This window comes from Amblyomma maculatum, chromosome 10 (assembly GCF_055883805.1).
Source record: "Amblyomma maculatum isolate TAMU_Amacu chromosome 10, ASM5588380v1, whole genome shotgun sequence".
NCBI classification, from domain to species: domain Eukaryota; kingdom Metazoa; phylum Arthropoda; class Arachnida; order Ixodida; family Ixodidae; genus Amblyomma; species Amblyomma maculatum.
The window spans coordinates 84,607,044-84,624,708 of NC_139353.1; the positions used below are offsets into that span (position 1 = coordinate 84,607,044).

General features: G+C 45.3%; 1 protein-coding gene across 1 annotated transcript in view; it reads left to right on the forward strand.

Moving 5' to 3' along the window:
* LOC146176924 (protein Skeletor, isoforms B/C-like) overlaps positions 1–14,445 on the forward strand; it is a 34,945-nt gene extending 20,500 nt beyond the window's left edge. The window contains exons 5-8 of the mRNA XM_084581424.1: positions 7,910–8,075; positions 8,995–9,070; positions 13,992–14,079; positions 14,437–14,445. Of these exons, the coding sequence (XP_084437550.1) occupies positions 7,910–8,075; positions 8,995–9,070; positions 13,992–14,079; positions 14,437–14,445 (339 nt within the window). The remainder of the gene's footprint in view (positions 1–7,909; positions 8,076–8,994; positions 9,071–13,991; positions 14,080–14,436) is intronic.
* Positions 14,446–17,665: the final 3,220 nt, after the last annotated feature.

The following is a 17,665-nucleotide window of genomic DNA, read 5'->3' on the forward strand; positions in this document are numbered from 1 at the left end:
CAAGATAGAAGCCACCCAGTGGCCCTCCGGGTATAAGAAGTGCCCTTCACGGTAGCACCACAACGCGTTGTAATTTCGCCCATCGCATGCTTGCGGCCACAGGGCAAGCAGTTAGCCCTTATCCTGTAGTTCCGCTCATAAATGCCGGCCGGAAGGGTGCCGTGAGGGGCCACTTTGATCTACCATTGCTGTAAAAATTGTGGCCCATACATTTGGCGCACATGTTCGAACTGGTGGCACGCGAGTTGGTATGATATTATCGCGCCGGACAGGTGTCCACACCCAGACGTTGTCACCAGGCTGGAACACGACAGAGCGATGGCGGTCGTTATATCGGCGTGCATCTGTTACTTGCTGTTTTGTAATGTGATTACGGGCGAGTTGGCGAGCTTCCTCAGCGTAGTTGGTGAATTCTGCGTCAGCGGTAAGCAGCTGGTCGTCAGCCTCACATGACAGCATAGCGTCGAGCATTGTCTGTACATCACGGCCGTATACTAGGCGAAACGGAGTGAATCGAGTTGCTTCTTGGACGGCCGTGTTACATGCAAATGTGACATAAGGCGATATCTCGTCCCATGTTTTATGCTGGACATCCACATGCACGGCGAGCATGTCCGCTATTGTTTTGTTTAGCCGCTCAGTAAGGCCATTAGACTGAGGATGGTAAGCACTAGTCTTTCGGTGATGTGTCTGGCTTAGTTGGAAAACTTCTTCAAGAAGACGCGCTGTAAATGCCTTGCCACGACCAGTGATGACGTATGAAGGGGTGCCATGGCGGAGGACAATCTGCGTCATGAAAAATTGTGCCACTTCGAAGGATGTTGCACGTGGCACCGCCATAGTTTCCGCGTAACGTGTCAGATACTCTGTAGCCACGATAATCCACTTATTGCCAGCTGACGATAGAGGAAAAGGGCCAAGAAAGTCCATACCAATTTGGTCGAATGGTGCTAGCGGTGGGGGATAGGCTGCAGGAAACCCACTGGCTTCAATGGCGGTGTCTTGCGTCGCTGGCACTCGCGGCAACCTCTAACATATCGATGAACGGTGGCGGTAAGTTTGGGCCAGTAGTAGGCCTGGCGCACTCTCGTAAGAGTGCGTGCAAAGCCCAAGTGTCCAGCGGTGGGTTCATCATGGCAAGCATGAAGGATTTCATCGCGGAGATCTGCAGGGATGACTAGAAGATAGGCTCGGTCACTGTTGCCGGCGCTTTTCTTGTAGAGGATTCCGTCGCGCGTACAGAAGGATGACAAGTTCTTAGCAAACAGTCGAGATACTGTAGAATCGAAACCCTCCAGATGATCGATCACAGTTTTGAGATCTGGGTCAGCCCGTTGCCGGGCCTTTAAATCAGAGGAACTGATAATGCCAAGAAAATGGGCGTCTTCATCCGTACCGTCATGGGCCAAATCCACGGGTGATCAAGACAGTGTGTCAGCATCTTCATGTTTACGTCCGGATTTATAAACGATAGAGTAATCAAATTCCTGCATACGAAGGCTCCACCGTGCAAGACGTCCTGATGGATCTCGAAGACTAGCCAGCCAACACAAAGCATGATGGTCTGTCACGGCCGTAGAGGTAAGGTCGGAATTTTATTGTGGCCCAAACGACGGCGAGACACTCCTTTTCAGAAGTTGAATAGTTTGATTCTGCCCGACAAAGTTTGCAGCTGGCATAAGCGATCACTTTTTCCTCGCCTAGCTGGTGCTAGGCCAGAACAGCACTCAGACCGACGTTGCTGGCGTCGATGTGAATTTCGGTGGCAGCATCCTCATCGAAGTGTGCAAGAACGGAAGGGTTGTGCAGCCGTTGGCGCAGCTCGGTGAATGCCTCCTGCTGCTCGGAAGACCAGACATACGGGCGCGTCAAAGGTTCTGCAATCTTGGCAAAATCGGCAATGAAACGGCGATAGTACGCGCACAGGCCCAAGAAACCTCGGACTGCGTTCTTCGTGGTAGGGATGGGAAAATTGGCTACAGCGGCTGTTTTATCAAGATCAGGCTGGACACCGTCAGCGATAACCACATGACAGCGGCTGTTTTATCAAGATCAGGCTGGACACCGTCAGCGCTAACCACATGACCGAGAAATGTCAGCTGCTGATATCCAAAGTGACATTTTTCCGGTTTGAGTGTCAAATCGGCCGAGCGAAGAGCGTCCAATACCGTTCGCAGCAGCTTAAAATGTTATTCAAACGTTTCTGAAAACACGATGACGTCGTCCAAATAATCCAAACAGGTTCGCCATTTAAGACCAGCAAGCACGATGTCCATCATTCTGTGTGTCCATCGAAAGGCAATACTTTAAATCCATATAAGCCATCGGGTGTCACAAAGGCAGTCTTTTCCCGATCGCGCTCATCCACTTCTATCTGCCAATAACCACTTTTTAAATCAATGGAGGAAAAGAACTTGGCGTTGCGAAGTCGATCGAGTGAATCGTCGATACGGGGCAACGGATATACATCTTTTTTGTGACGTCATTCACTCTCCTGTAATCAACGCAAAAACGCAGCGTGCCATCCTTTTTCTTAACTAACACGACTGGCGACGACCACGGGCTTTTAGACGGCTGAATAACATCATCATTAAGCATTTCCTGGACTTGTGTCCGAATTGCCTCACATTCTTTGGCCGAAATACGGTGCGGCTGCTGTCGAATAGGTCGGGCATAGTCAGACGTTAAGATGCGATGCTTGGTGATAGAAGTTTGCCGGACTTTCGATGATGAGGCAAAGCACGGGGCGTACTCCAGCAGTAAGGCAGGCATGTCGCGTTGTTGACAGACAGAAAGGCCACTGCTAACATCGATGTGGTCTAGAACACTAGGGGTATCAATAATGTCAGACGCAAAACATTCAGAAACTTCATTTAACAGTTCGCCGAAAGCGATGGCAGTAGAGCGGTAGAGGTGGCGAGATGCATTCGTGAAGTTCGTGACGAGAAGCTCAGAGTGACCATTGCTGAGAATAATTAAGGTTCGAGCTGCACAGATGCCATGAGAAAATAAAAGCGAACGGTTGCCTTCAGCTATTATCGGCCCGTCACGAAGCCCGTCGCACACAGCACTCACAAACACGCTGGAGCGGGGAGGCACTTAAACACACTCGGCTGAAACTCGTAGGGCGCACGTACGCTGGCCATCGGTGGGGCTGGCAGCCGCTTTCTCCGTTGAGAACGAGACCGTTCGCTGTCGGAGATCGATGATGGTGCCATATTCCCGCAGGAAATCCACACCGAGAATCAAATCACGAGAACATTCCCGGAGAACGACGCAGCTGACAACGAACGTTGACGTACGAATCTGGATTCTAGCCGTGCACTGTCCAACGGGAGTAATTACATGCCCCTCAGCCATGCGTATCTGCGTGCTACACCATGGTGTCATACCCTTCCTAAGGTGCGCTGCCAGTTTCCCACTCAAAATCAAAAAGTCTGCTCCGGTATCCACTAAAGCGCTGACATTATGACCATTGATGCATACAGGAATGTCCAGCGATAGCCGGTCTCGTGAACCAAATGCTATCGTATCTGCTCCAAAATCCATAACTGTTCTTATTGGGGGGACTTCTTTGTGCAGACATTTAGCGGCCCCGCCCCCGGAGGTCGCTCTACTCATTTTTCCCGGTGGGGGCTTGGCGAGCGACCAGGCGGTGCTCGCGGGAAGTCACCAGTTGTTGAAGGGGATTGCCGACGTGGGGATGGAGACCTGGATTGTCGGCGCACCATCCAGAGGCTCTCTTGTGCGAGGTTGTCTCCAATATCACGAGGTAGTTGACCGAACGAGCGTCTAGGTGCATTGGTGTAAAAACTCTCCGGTCCGAGTTCCCGATAAGGGCACCACCGGAAAATGTGACCAGGTTTCCCACAGTGGTAGCAAAGGCGGCGGCTCCGAGGGTCCGCCAGACGTCCGTTCGTCGAATGTTGACCGCAGTGGCCGCATGTACCGCGTTGGCTGCTGTGCAGGAATGTAATGTGTTGGCTGCTGGACGGGCATGCACTGGGTTGGTGGTAACGTAGACAACGGACCTTGGACGGGAACTGGGCGTCGGAGAATGTCAGCGTAAGTCGGACGAGAATAATCAGGAACAGGGGTACTTTGAGCTTCAGCAACATGCAGAGATGGCTGCGTGACTTGCTGAATCTCTTCGCGGATCATATGTGCGAGAGAATCACCCCTGGGTTGGAACGTGCCACAAACTTTCTGCAGTTCCTCGCGTACAATTGCACGAATAAGATCTCGAAGGTGTTCAGCATTGCTTACAGCAGCTGTAAGAGGCTCGGCAGCAGTCGTAGCGAGGATTGAGCTGTCGTAGACCGCCGAGCGGCGCTGGTGTAGGACTTTTTTCATGGTGACTGCCTCTGTTAAAAATGAGGTAAGTGTAGTCGGTGGGCTACGTACAAGACCAGCAAAAAGCTGTTCTTTAACCCCATGCATCAGGTGGCGCAGCTTTCTGTCTTCAGACATGTTGAGATCCGCACGTCGAAATAGTTTCGTCATGTCCTCAACATACATCATGACGGACTCGTTTGGCATCTGTTTCCGAGATTGTAGAGCACGTTCTGCTTGTTCGCGCCTATCGAGGCTTACATACGCCTCTATGATAAGACGGCGAAACTGAGGCCATGATGTTAATGTGCCTTCTCGGTTCTCATACCATGTCAAAGCATGGTCTTCCAGGCAGAAAATGGCGTTCCGTAGCTTTAAGTTGTCGTCCCACTGATTAAAGAATGCGACTCGTTCGAACTGAGTTAGCCAATCATCAGCGTCTTCATGCGCAGTGCCATGGAACGATTTCGGCACTCTGGGGTTTTGAAAGTAAACGGGACTACCTTGCATGACCGACGTAGTGCTTTGCGTGGTTGGCCAGAGGCTCGTTGTTGAAGTGGACTCCAAGGGCCCGTGTTCGGGAGGAAGGCCCAGGTTTCTCCGGCTGACGCGATGAACTGGCGTGTCCACAGGCAAAAGCTCGGTGTCGTTCGTTCGCGGAGGGGTGTGCGACATTGAGAGGACAATTATCCAGCGGCTCCACCAAAACTGTCACGAAGACAGGGATTTATGGGAATCGGCAATAAGGGCAGATACACACAGTCAAGACAGGTTCCCGGGAAACGGTAACACAGACACAAGCTCAAGAGTCCACAGTCCTAGCTAGCCGAAGCGCGCGAGAGTCTCCAACTTCTTCGTCTTTCAAGCGCTACCTCGAACCGTCAGGTGGCAATATGAAGCAGAGAATTACTAGTCAACTTAGTACCCAGCCTGTGTGACAGACTCGCCGCGGCGACCTTTTTTGCTCGAAACCATAATTACGGCACCATTTGGAGGGCCTTCTGGTAGGCGAACCAGTGGCCGCCGAAGGACGTTACTTTGGTGCAAAGGGTAACCATTTCGTCGAAGATCAGCGGGGGCCATGGCTGCTGAACAAGCGGTAGTAGAGGGACTCCACTTTGTTTCTCAGAAGAAAGTGAAGCAATGCGTATAAAGAGCGCGTCATCACCTGTCCGGCGATGAATGCATTCAACATAGAAACCACACAGCTTAAGCTCCTGCATTTCAATATTATTCGGCGGTGGTTGCATTTTTTGTGCCGATGTTGGTTGCTTTTCTCGAGGTTTAATTTTAAAAGTGCTGGCCACCCAGTCTCTATAAAGTCCCTTATGAAGCATCCTACAACTCCAATTTTCTTATTTCACTTGTTTTCGCCTTCTTAAGCTCTTAACCGATTCTATTCACTAACAAACATTGAGTTGCTGACAAGCGATTGTAAAATGCTTCTTTTCTTCCTCGTCTTTGTCTTTTCTCCATTCGTGACCATCAATTCGCTCAAACTAGCCTAATTGCTTACGTTAAATGAAAAGTGTTTGTCAAAGACTGTGGGGCGTTTTAAATACTCCGTATTTTGCACCTTTTGACTGACTTGACATGTGAAATTACGTTACTTCATGCAAACGTTTCTTTCGGAGTACCAACTCAGCTAGCGTCAATGTGAGTATCCCCATGCCAACCAAACCATTCACGCTCTCTGTCGGCAGTTTAGTAAGCGCAGTAACCTTAGCTTTCGACGGGACAGTGTTTCCAGTGTTACCCGCTATTCGGGAGTCACTAGAGAGTGATACTACGGAGCGTATATGACAACGCTGACGCAAATGGCTGGCGCAAATCAGCTGCCATCATTCGTGCACCTTTGGGTGCTCAGAAGGGGAGCATGTTCTTTTGTGATTACGTTCTAAGCAACAACTTTGTTGGCTATCACTGATGGGCCCTATCGAACCTAGGTACAGTGTGCAAGTCTGCATAGGTACTCCAAAAGATTACTATGCGACGCCCCACCAAGCGGTCACCTCTCAGACGACCAATGAAACAAGTGCGTCAGAAATTACAAAATGGTCGTTCTGCACTAACACCGCTTCACTGGTAATTGTCATTCAACTTTTTGCTGAATACTAACTAAGCTCTATGGTGACCTCTAGTAATATCTTGCAGCTTCTGACTATTTTTGAAAAGCTTTAAATTTTATTTAGTTTGACCACTATGGGAAGCATAGTTTGCCATCTTAAAAAGTTCATCTTCGTGAACCTATTTTCTTCCCTAAAATAGAAAATTGCCAGCTCATTTGTGCACAAAAATATTATTGCTTTTCAGTTTCCAGACACTCCCACAATCATATTTAGAACGATTTGGTTTGCTGATTTTATTTCTAGACAAGCATTTCTCCGATAATTCCAAGAGAAGTTGCTGACGAGTAAACGAAAAATCTGTTTCGCTGAAATAAACCAGAGAGCATGTTTGTCACAATAACATCTAAAATATTTTCTTTTCAAAAATGTACTAATTTTTATTTACAGTCTTAGGGTCAAGCGCCTCAGGACCCAAATGTAGTTTAGGGTTATTTTGGACGACAAATAATTGTTATAAAAGGTCTGCAGTGGTGCGGTTGAAACATCGTGTTGCAAAAGTTTGGTATGTGACCAGGGATACTTATGTAAAATATATTTTAAGACGGATGGCTACTGGAAAATTAACTGGCTGTGTAGTACCAGCAAACATTCTTTTAATTGGGAGAGATTATAGTGCCAGGTAAGGTTTGTTCCCATCCATATTGAAGGACCCGCTTCGCGGAAGCGGGTGTAGGTATATAAAAACAAATTGTGCACGCGTGAACTGAATTGAGACAAATAATTTCGCATCAATATTACGGACACAATCAGATCTATGTTTTTTTTTACATGGGAGCGAGATAAAGTTGGCAGTACCGGCACCCTCGGAGCAACGCGAGGAACGAAGAGCACGTGAATATTAGGAATTGGAAACAAAATATCATCCAGTTAACTTTATTACTGATGTTACTACCGGTGATGTGATTTTACGGTTACTACAGTCAACATTTCTTCATTTTCGTTATTTTAGAAAAGACCACGGGGGAGGGTAAGGAGTAACGAAATTTCTAAGCTATATTTGTAGGGTTGAGAGGGAATTTCGTAGGGACATTATATATTTGATTGAGGAGAAACTAGAAAATGACAATATCAAATACTAGAATTGCTGGCGAAATCTTTTGAACGGAAACCAATCTGATACAAGTAAGACGAACAGTTCAAATTTGTATAAGCACAATAAGTTATGTAAAAATATTCGCTTGTGAATATGTTTCGCAATTTTTGATACAATCCTAATAGCATGCATAATAAAATACGAACAGTTTCGCATATTTATGCGTGTTGATGTAAACGTATGCGGAAAATTGGAAGCTGTTCGAATAAAATGATCAATAATTTTTGGCGCGGTTCAGAATTTATCTTAAAATTGCTTTCATTGAAGAACAACGTCACAGGGTGGTGCGCTGCTGGTTTGGTGCAAAGAAATACACGCCACCCAAAATATGGCCTTCTGCTCATGCTTTATGCAGACATATCTTGGCGCCGTCCCGATACAGAGCAGCTTTGGTCTTCCATCGCGGCAGAGGCTGGGGAAGCCCGAATTTAAGTATGCGAACATCAGGGCTGACGATGTGGTCCTCATCGACAGTGCCACCATGATTCTCATGCGCTTCATGTACGCCGGCCAGTGTCCACGTGAGTAGTACTGTGCGCCGCGAACACTTTCAAATTGCAAGTGAGCGCTAAGAATGTCGCCTATTCATTGGATAAGCCGAATTAATTTGAAAAGCCGCTCATTTTTCCGGTTTTTGTAATAAATTACAAGGTGTTTTTGATAAGTGGGAATTTTTTACGATTGTACTACTGGGAATCCACTGCTCAACATTTCATGCTGCGTAGATCGCGGAGTATCAATGTGACTCGAGTTACCAAGTAAATCTCAGTGACGTTTCTCAAACAGTAATTATGAATGACGGCCTGACTTATTCAAAAAGTTTCAACTGAAGAAAAGCAATATGAACTATGCTGGATATAAGGAGAAAAAAAGGTCGTAAAGGGGAGTAAATCAGATATTTCTGGCTTCTGGCAATCTTAAGAGAAGTGTGGTTAAGGTAAATTGTTAAAATCACAACTTATGATGACGCCTTCAGTCGGCCTCATTTCCCTCGTAGCTTCTCATACGGCAACTGTTTCACATATTAGCGCAAAATGCCATTTAGGTTTATGCCAATTGGTTTATGAGAGTCAGGTGCTGTGAACATTGGCACAAATATATACTGCATTCAGTTTGAGCAGGACCGCTAAGGAATTAGGCTAGTTTGCCTTTAATGGCAGCTAGTAGGCGCTGGGAATGCGAAAACGTTCATTTCGTGCATCGCTCTAAGGTCACGAACTGCTTAAGCATGTATATTAGTAATGTCGAGCACGAAGAAAGATAAGCATTGGAAAACGTTTCGCAGCGTGTGTTTTAAAATTTGATAATTATACAATTTTTAGAAATCTCCTGTCAAGATTGTGCAATCTCGAAACACAAAAAGCTTGGGCGATCAAGAATGTATATCAGAGGCACTTTGTTTGCAGAGCAGGCAAGTAAAACATTTCTGTGCTTTCGCAGATGCATACTTCGCAGTGGCAAGAACAAGTCGTCCTGTTCCAGGTGAACTCACGTACCTTACTTACGACGGCGGCAAGTAAGTCCATCTTTGCTTGCTCCAATCGCTTGACCCACAACGGGGCAACATGTCGACTGTTGGTATGATGCAGTTCCCACAATTTGAACATTGTTCAGAGAAACTTAGAAAGGAAAATTGCACCATTGTATTTGACATAGCTGTGTTCATTGTCATTGGAATTTGGCATAAAAGTAACGGGAAATGTAATGAAGGAATACGTTGTAGGGTGAAAGCTGGATTTGAGCATCTGCTTAGGGTGCCACACCATCATTGCAAAATAATAAAGTGATTGTTTAGTAAAATAATGACTGTATGTTGTAGAAGGTGGAAAAAGAGTGTCTATGTTCAAAATTTATTGATGTGAGGTCAATAGATAATTATTTAGAGCCAAAAAAGCCCTACAGACTTTAATATAGCCAAGGGCGTCGATATAGTGTGCAGACTTCAAATTAGACACGTACACCCCTCCGCAAAAGTGTATAGAGAACGCGCGAAAAGCTAAAAGGCGTATTTGTCTGTATGAAACGGTGCTCTTGAATATTTTGCTTAGGCAAGATTGGTAATATATTAGTGAGGATACCCTATGCATGCTTAGAAAGGACCGCTGTACAGACAGAAAAATCCGGGCTGCAATGTTGTCAAAACGCGTGGTCTTCCCGCTTTTGTGTACGCCGCAACTGTGGAGAAAACGTACCCCCCCTGCCAAAAGAGCATAAAAATATAAAAGGAGCAAATAGTAAGAAAGAGAAAAAAGAACGAAATGAGTGGAAGGAGTTGTATGAAATGGATTTAACTTACCGCACTAAAGAGACATCTAACCGCCTCCAATGAATCGTTCTTGTAGAGGAATTGGCAGTTTTACTAATACAAAGAAAAGCTAGGCTGTTTACTAAAATGGTCACAAGGGTCTGTTCATATTTGTTACATAGTGAAAGAAGTAATAAAATAAATTTTAAAACCAGCGTTATGTCTTGCGTAAACAAAGCTTCGTTTGGTTTTGCTTATGGGTTTCACCGTTCCAAAGTCACTCAGGCTATGAGAGACACCGTAGTTGAGCGCTCCAGGAAAGTTTGACCACCTTGGTTTTTTTATGGCAAAACAGTTCGTCTTAGCCAGGATGTGGTTAATCATTTCATAAATCGAAGATCATATGATACTGGAAGCGATGAAAATTATTGCAAATCTGATGTCCTCAATGCTGCATGTGCTGAGACAGCTCTCAAGTCCTATTTGAAGTTATCCTTGTTTTATGTGGATAGTACTGATGTAGTAACATCCATGCATCTTAGACCCATAAAATATTCATCGGAGCGCAGCTACGTAAAGTCATTGTCAGAAATTTACAACCCAATGTGTAGCTTCTTTTGGCATGTTGCATGAATAATTGCGCACCTTAAGCGTTCACAATCTCTGGTGTAAGGAGACTACTCACCCTTACTAAGTGTACTTATTCTAAGAGGCTTTACAGGAGACGTTTTGTAGTGCTTAAAAGGGAACAACTTGGGCTATTTATTTTCTCAATTGACCGTGCCTGTTGCGTTCCCACCAAATACTATTCATTCGCGTTGGGTATTTCTCTGGTTTTAATGATATCACATGACTTAAGCTTTAGATGCATGTTTCATTCATCGTGACTGAAAATGTACCTAACGTGATGGCCGTATCATATATGAAGGTTCTTAGTAAGCGTAGAATTTGCAACTTCATCGGCGTGTGCTGTGACATACAATGTCAAATGGTTCACTCAAGTGCTACTGGCAAACTCAGTGTGACCAGTGTGATCTGAATTAAATTTATCCCATCCCTTATTATATTGTTACGGTGCCGCAAGTGGGTGACGACAGGAGAAAGAGAACAGAAAAATGATATTCGATCACCGAGAGATGATGTGAAATGTTGGCGGGCCTAGCGAGAGCACGGCTTCCCACACCACTGCCCTCTTCTTCCTCGCCCATAACATTATCCGGGGCAACCGAGTTATCGTCCCGATCGCGGACGAGGAAGTTTGTCGATGTTGATGAGTACATGGCATGACGATATGCGTGACCAGATGGCTGAAGAGAAAAAGGAAGAAGGAAGAAGACGGCGGCTGGCCACCACGTTGATTCTCGGATGAAACCTGGTCGAGGACGCTTTAAGGCCACAGGTCGCCATGCCCCGATGGTGAAGGCCCCGGCATGCACCGCATGGCATGGGCACGAGTGACGACTGCGAGTGTATCAGCGTCATGGGTGGTGGGGTCTTTGGTCTGCACATCGGTTAGTCGGGTCACATGGCCTTCGGTTCTCTCGTAGTGTGTTGTGGTCGTGTGGGTGACGTCTCGGGTCAGTCTCTCCGTCGTGTCTGACGGAGGACGGGGCGGAGAAACGGCGAGGTCTTGCAGGGTCCGGCAAGCTGGGGATCAGCCACAGGATGCCTACTAACGTTCTGCCGACTGCGCCAGAAGAAGCAGGGCGCCGAAGCTCCGGGCCAGCATGAGGGGTGATGGTGACTTACCCAGCACCTCCAACCAAATTTACGTGGCGGCAAGCTGGTGAACACAGGAGAAAGAAAACTGAGAAATGATATTCCATGACCGTTTGATGACGTTTAATGAAATGTTTGCGGGCCTAGCGCAAGCGCGCCTGCACGCGCTCTGCCCGCTTCTTCCTCGTGCTAGCAATAAATTGAATACTTTGCTTTTTGCATACTCATTGTCGCAATTAAAGCATAACAGTTTACTATTGCCCTAAAGACGAACCGAACAAAGACGTTTAAGATGTTGCAAAATTTTGTGCCGGTGTTGTTTTGCTGAACCAAAGAGCAAATCGAGCAAAACCATTCAAGAACAAATGCTTGCTCGTTGGACTCTCTGTACGTGGGCTAAAGCTGCATCTATAACTGGGCTGCTAATTGACTCCAACGGCCTTCTATTAATAAAGCCTTTTATATATGCATATATGTATCTAAAATTTATAAAATCTTTTGGTATTGTTTTGCCGTAATGGTGTTATTGGTTTAATGATCAGTGTAAGAAAAATTGAACACACCTTATTTCTGAATAGTAATTACTCTTTTACATGATTCGGCTTTGAGGAATGTGCAGAAAAGAACCAGCTTCAAAAACAATATTGATTTATTTTCCAAACTTCACCTTTCTGCTTTTTTGTTGAAGAATGGTTTAGTCTTATGTTGACAAAAGTTATAAAAGAGCATGCAGTTGAGGCGAACTTCATATTACACCAGCAAGGGAGTACTGTCTTATCTGTCTTGTATTCTGATTGCAAACATATGCAGCTTTCGGATTCGAATACATGGTCAGACGTGATCGGGTACTTACGTCGATCTCTTTATGCCTCTTCTTGTATTGAACTCCTCTTTTATCTCTTGTTAATTTTCATAAGACTGATAAAACACCACTGCTCCAATTAGACATTTTTGTGCTTGCATTATGAATTATTGAAGGCCAAATACCTTTTTCATAGAGTGCAAAAGCGGTCGTGGATTTTAATAACGTGTTTCTGCCCGAAGTGGGACAAAGTGTTCGCTAGTTCTTTAGCATTCTGGTAGAATTACCATCGCCGTTGACTATCAGAGCCCTCGATTTCTTCTTAACATCTGTAGCTTCGAAGGCATTTTACATCTATGCATGTCTACCAAGGCATTCGGTTCCCTGTTAAGGGTCTGGAAGTTTCCGCGGATTAAAAAGATGACATCACTAGCCCCATTACTCATAAACGTCTGTCTTGTTCTGTACACTCGATGGTAGTCATTGCAACAGTTCTATAGCCATCGTCATATAAAAGGCTATTTTTAGAAATAGAAGGCCGTCAGAATCATTAGGCAGCCCAATGATATGATTTATCGAATCTGCAATTATAGCTCACATACATTGTGACGCAAGCTTTCTTTTTTATGCGTTCTAAAGGATGAAATAAAATTTCTCATTGCCCCTTGCGCCTCATGTGGCGCGGGTTATACAGCTGTTTCTCGTTTTGTTTTCTTGCTGTATTTTTTCGCATACATAGCATGCATTTGCTTGTATATTTATAGGTTGGTTCGCCACTGTGTTCCTAACGGACATCTATACCACAAAAAGTATGCTTCTTCGAAATAGGTTTTAATGTTTTCACACAACCATCTTGGCATAGAGAATTTTGTGCCATCATATAATTTTATCTATGCACGAAGCATTTATCTCATATGGCAGGCTAGCCTGCGATCATCTCGCGAAAACGACCTCAATGAACGAACCTCGGCAGAACAAAGAAGTAATGCTGTCTGATTTCTGCACATATCTTTACAAATGTTTCTTTATTATTTTGTCGTAGGTTGCAGACACTTAATTTTTGTGTACTTGTTAATATTTGTGGAATTCTTAAATATAAAACCCTTAACTTGATCCAAAATGTCTTTGTCTCTAACATTCTTTCCCTCATCAAGAATCGCTCTCAGACTTTACTTGATAGCTTCAGGCTTATCGCGTTGTCGTGATAGGGTAAACCTTCGCTTTCTAGTTCAGGCGCTCGAAGGTTTGCGGAGGTCGTCTGTCATCTGAAGTTTGCGGATTCATAAGGTAGTTTTGATTACAGGCCAGTCTATGCTAGTTTCAAAGGATATTTCCGTGGTAGAAGGTAGTTATGACAGCGTGTGCTGGTTATGAGATATCATGCATACCGGCATAACCTTCGCATATGCAGAGGCAGAACTCTATATTCTCAACTCGCGTATTTATGCAGGTTAATGTTACAGGTTTAAAAATGGTGTGTGTGCGTGTTTAGCTGTGTGTTTTATGAAAACATTTTCAGCCTAAGCCAGTTATATAAAAACGGCAGAGAAGCCTGAGACTTGTTTTGGCTAGAATTCCACAGTTGAGAGAAGAGTCTGTAAGAGTTCCTTTTTTAACCTCAGGTGCGGAGTGTTTCCAGATTTACGTGTAAATGGCTTTTTATGTTTGCAGGGTCGGTGAGATCGGGAGCTACAACGGAACAGACGTCTACATCGAGCTTCCCAAAGGCTGCCACTGGGTCCAGTTCAATTGGTTTTCCGTATTCTGCATTAGCGGGGGCAGCCTCCTTGGCATAAAAATCAAAAGGCCTTCTGCCGAAAAATTACCCCTGCACGATCCGGAATCAGCAATTGGTGGCTAACTAGAAAGCGGCTCCACCCAACACGACAGAAAGCTTCCATCGCAGGCCGGAGTGTGTTGGAGCACATATTCATGTGAATTGCGAATAACTAAACGGAGCCTTTATAATTTCGTTCTCGACGCTGTTATTGTTTGTTATTTCCTGCGAGTTTCCTTGTGATCTAAAACCGTCCTTGTGAACGCTGTTTCAGATACTATTCTTGAATTGTCATAGTTGCTCGGTCATTTTTTGCATTCTTTCGCCGTGTCTTTACAGGTTATGTGAGAATTACTTGTCATTAGTATGAAGCAGAATCTTCGCGTGCATCGTGTTGGCATCAATTTACCAGCCATTGTTATATGCACCTTTCAGCGGCTGTGAAAGAATTCTCAGAATAATTTTAAGCAATCTATTTAAAAACCTTTCCAGCCCGGTGCCCAGTAAAATACCTATATTAAACTGTTTTACTAGAAAATACTCTATTTACGCTGTTAGGTAGTTGAGCAATTCTGGCATGCTCATGCATTCTCTCTGGCCATTAACAGTTATTGCTGCTAAGAAATTAAAAACAAAATGCTTCGTTTAATTACAAGGAAACGTCTTACCTCCACATAGCAATCACCACTGGATGTAAGAACTCCCTTGGGTTAGTGAAAAAACGGGCCAATGTTAGAACCCCCAAACATAGAATGTGGCATGGCCTCGAACACAAAGGGGAATGCTCTATAGTACTCAAGTTTCGCCTACTGATGTCTTTGACTGCGTGGCATTTTGTAGGTATTTTCTATGCCGATAATTGAAGCTGAAATAGTGTGTAATATAACATTTCTCATACAAAATGTTTCCTGCAGATTTTGCAGTGAAATTTCCCCTCAGAAATGATAAGGCTGTAACGTGTCGAACCAAATGTTATTCGTGAAAGCTTTAAGCTGTGTTGAACCACGGCCGGTCTCGAGGGAGAGCGCCGCTCTTTCTTACGGCCTTCTCAATCGCCGCGGGAACAGTGGGAACGTTTCTCCTTGAGTCAAGCTCTCCGCCGCCGCAAGGGGCGCGACCTGCTCACTGTTCGCTCCGCATCTGCTTCAGCGGCGGCGCGTGGCTTTTGCCTGGTTTCGCGCTGTCGCTCGCGGGTTTCTTGGTGAGCGCAGCCCCAAAATGAAAGAACACAAAGGGTAGATGATGCAGCGGCATGTCGTCAACGTACTACACACGTGAACGGAGCCTTTATATAAAAAACACTGTCACTCAGCAAACGTTTGACAAGCATATGACATACATTGCGGCATGGTAGCTACTTTTATCCCTTTTAACACGAATTTTTCCCAAGCCTGTACAAGAATAAGGATTAAAAAAACAATGAGCAGTGATCACATAGAAGCTTCTTCAAGGCTAACAGGACTGCAACTCGTCTGCAACAGCAAAACCGTCTTTCAGCGCTAGATGCGAAACCATCCATGTAGCACCGAAGATGAAAATAATTTTATAAAAATGTAATATTAATTGCAGAATTCTTACATGATATAAAGTGTTAGTATGCAGTCAAAGTAAATGTTGTAAGGTTGAGTTTTAAATGTTATTATAATTCATATATTAGCAAATGTGTTGTAATATAATGTTTATTTTCTTTTCAAATAAACATTCTTTTAATGAAATTTTTTACATGATATTAAGCTTATTATGCAAACAATAAAAATGCTTTGATATTCATGACATCACTTGTGCTGGAAGTGGTAAAAAGAGGCCAATAAATGACGCAGGTGATACTCGATGCAGTGGCTTACAAATGAGTTCACCTGCTATATCGAAAGTATGCAAGAAATGTCTAAAGCGTTAAAGGAGGACTCTCACTGAAGACACATTTTAATCATTATGGCGACCCCATTGAGGCTCTCTTTGGAAAAGTAAGGGTAAGGTGCGGAATTAAACGAAGTGCTAGATGCGAGGGCCATAACAGCTAGGGGCACTTGACTACATTGTCAAGACGGATGTTTTATCTGAGAGCAAAAGGAAGGCACCTTGCGTCGATGCCTAAAAAATCATTTCTTCCATGCCGCAATCAGTAACCGAGGAACTGAAGGAAGTGATGGCATCTCCTGCCATCCCACAACCCACTACCACATATTCCGGTTTATCTTACGTCGCTGGATATATCGTTAAGTCAATCAACTTCCGGTGTGACGCTTGCGCTATTCTTCTTGAAACTGGCGAAAGAAGCAGCCCCATGTAGACTCTTCTACGAGGACAATATTCTAGTGGGCGGCATTATCCGAAACCAGAGCTTGTTGCCCTATTGGACAAACTTTTTTTTTGAAAAAGCTGCCGTGCACCTACTACACACAAATGCTCTCGAACTACTAAAGATCCTAATTCAGTCAGCACTTGAGAATCCACCATTGCGTTGCCCGAAAGGAATTTACAACAGTCATGTTATAAGGTCCACTTCCAGTATCTGAAAAAAATTGCAGAATCCTTCGTGTCAATTAATTATGCCAAGAAAGTGACAGACAGGAGTGAGAGGCCAAATCCTTATGTGCACAATTCATACAGGAAGATTTTGAGACTGCAAATTTTCAAGTCGCATTTTGATGAATTGATGAATAGGCAGTACAATGTGTAACTTTGAAGGTCCATATTTTTTTGTAGTAATCCCGATTGCCATCAGCTCGCGCGCCAACCCGAAGAGGTAGACGAAGTGGAGCCGGAGCCTTGTTGGCAGTGCACTGTTGGTTCGAACGCTACCTCCGTCGCTTTGGTTTGCGGACGTTGCCTACGGTCTTGGTGCTCCAATAAATACCCTACACTTGGTGGAGGTGTGTCGGTGGTCGCCTCAGTCCTCCTCGCAAATTTCACCCTGGAACTACGGTACCGCACGCTATACCGCCTTCGGTCACAACCATGCAGGACGCTCCCAGCCAACCATCGGCGCCCATCCCTGCCACTCCTGCCACCATCTTCTGTCCCGGGGCACAACACCTCCGTGACCCACCTTTCTTCAGTGGTAACGACGACCATGACGTTGACGACTGGCTGGCCTCTTTCGAGCGCATCAGCACTTACAACCGCTGGGACGATTCCATAAAACTGAGCAACGTCCTCTTCTCCCTAACGGACGTGGCAAATCTGTGGTTTAAAACCACGAAGCCGATCTTTCGACGTGGTCTGTCTTCAAGAACTTCGCGGATGTCTTCGGCCGTCCTGCGGTACGCAAACGCCGCGCCGAACAACGCCTCCATGCACGGCTTGAACTTCCCGAGGAAACGTTTACCAGCTACATTGAGGACGTGGTTGACCTCTGCAAGCGGGTCAATCCGTCTATGCCCGAGCCCGAGTCAAACATGTTCTAAAAGATCTCACAGATTATGCGTACTATATGATGCCGGCCAGGAACCCTACTTCCGTATCCGACATTATAACCCTGTGCCAGAGGTTTGACGAGCTACGAAAGCAACGCGCTTCTACGCGGTGGGCTGCCGCACCTGCCAGCATTGCTGTCTTGGCACTGGCT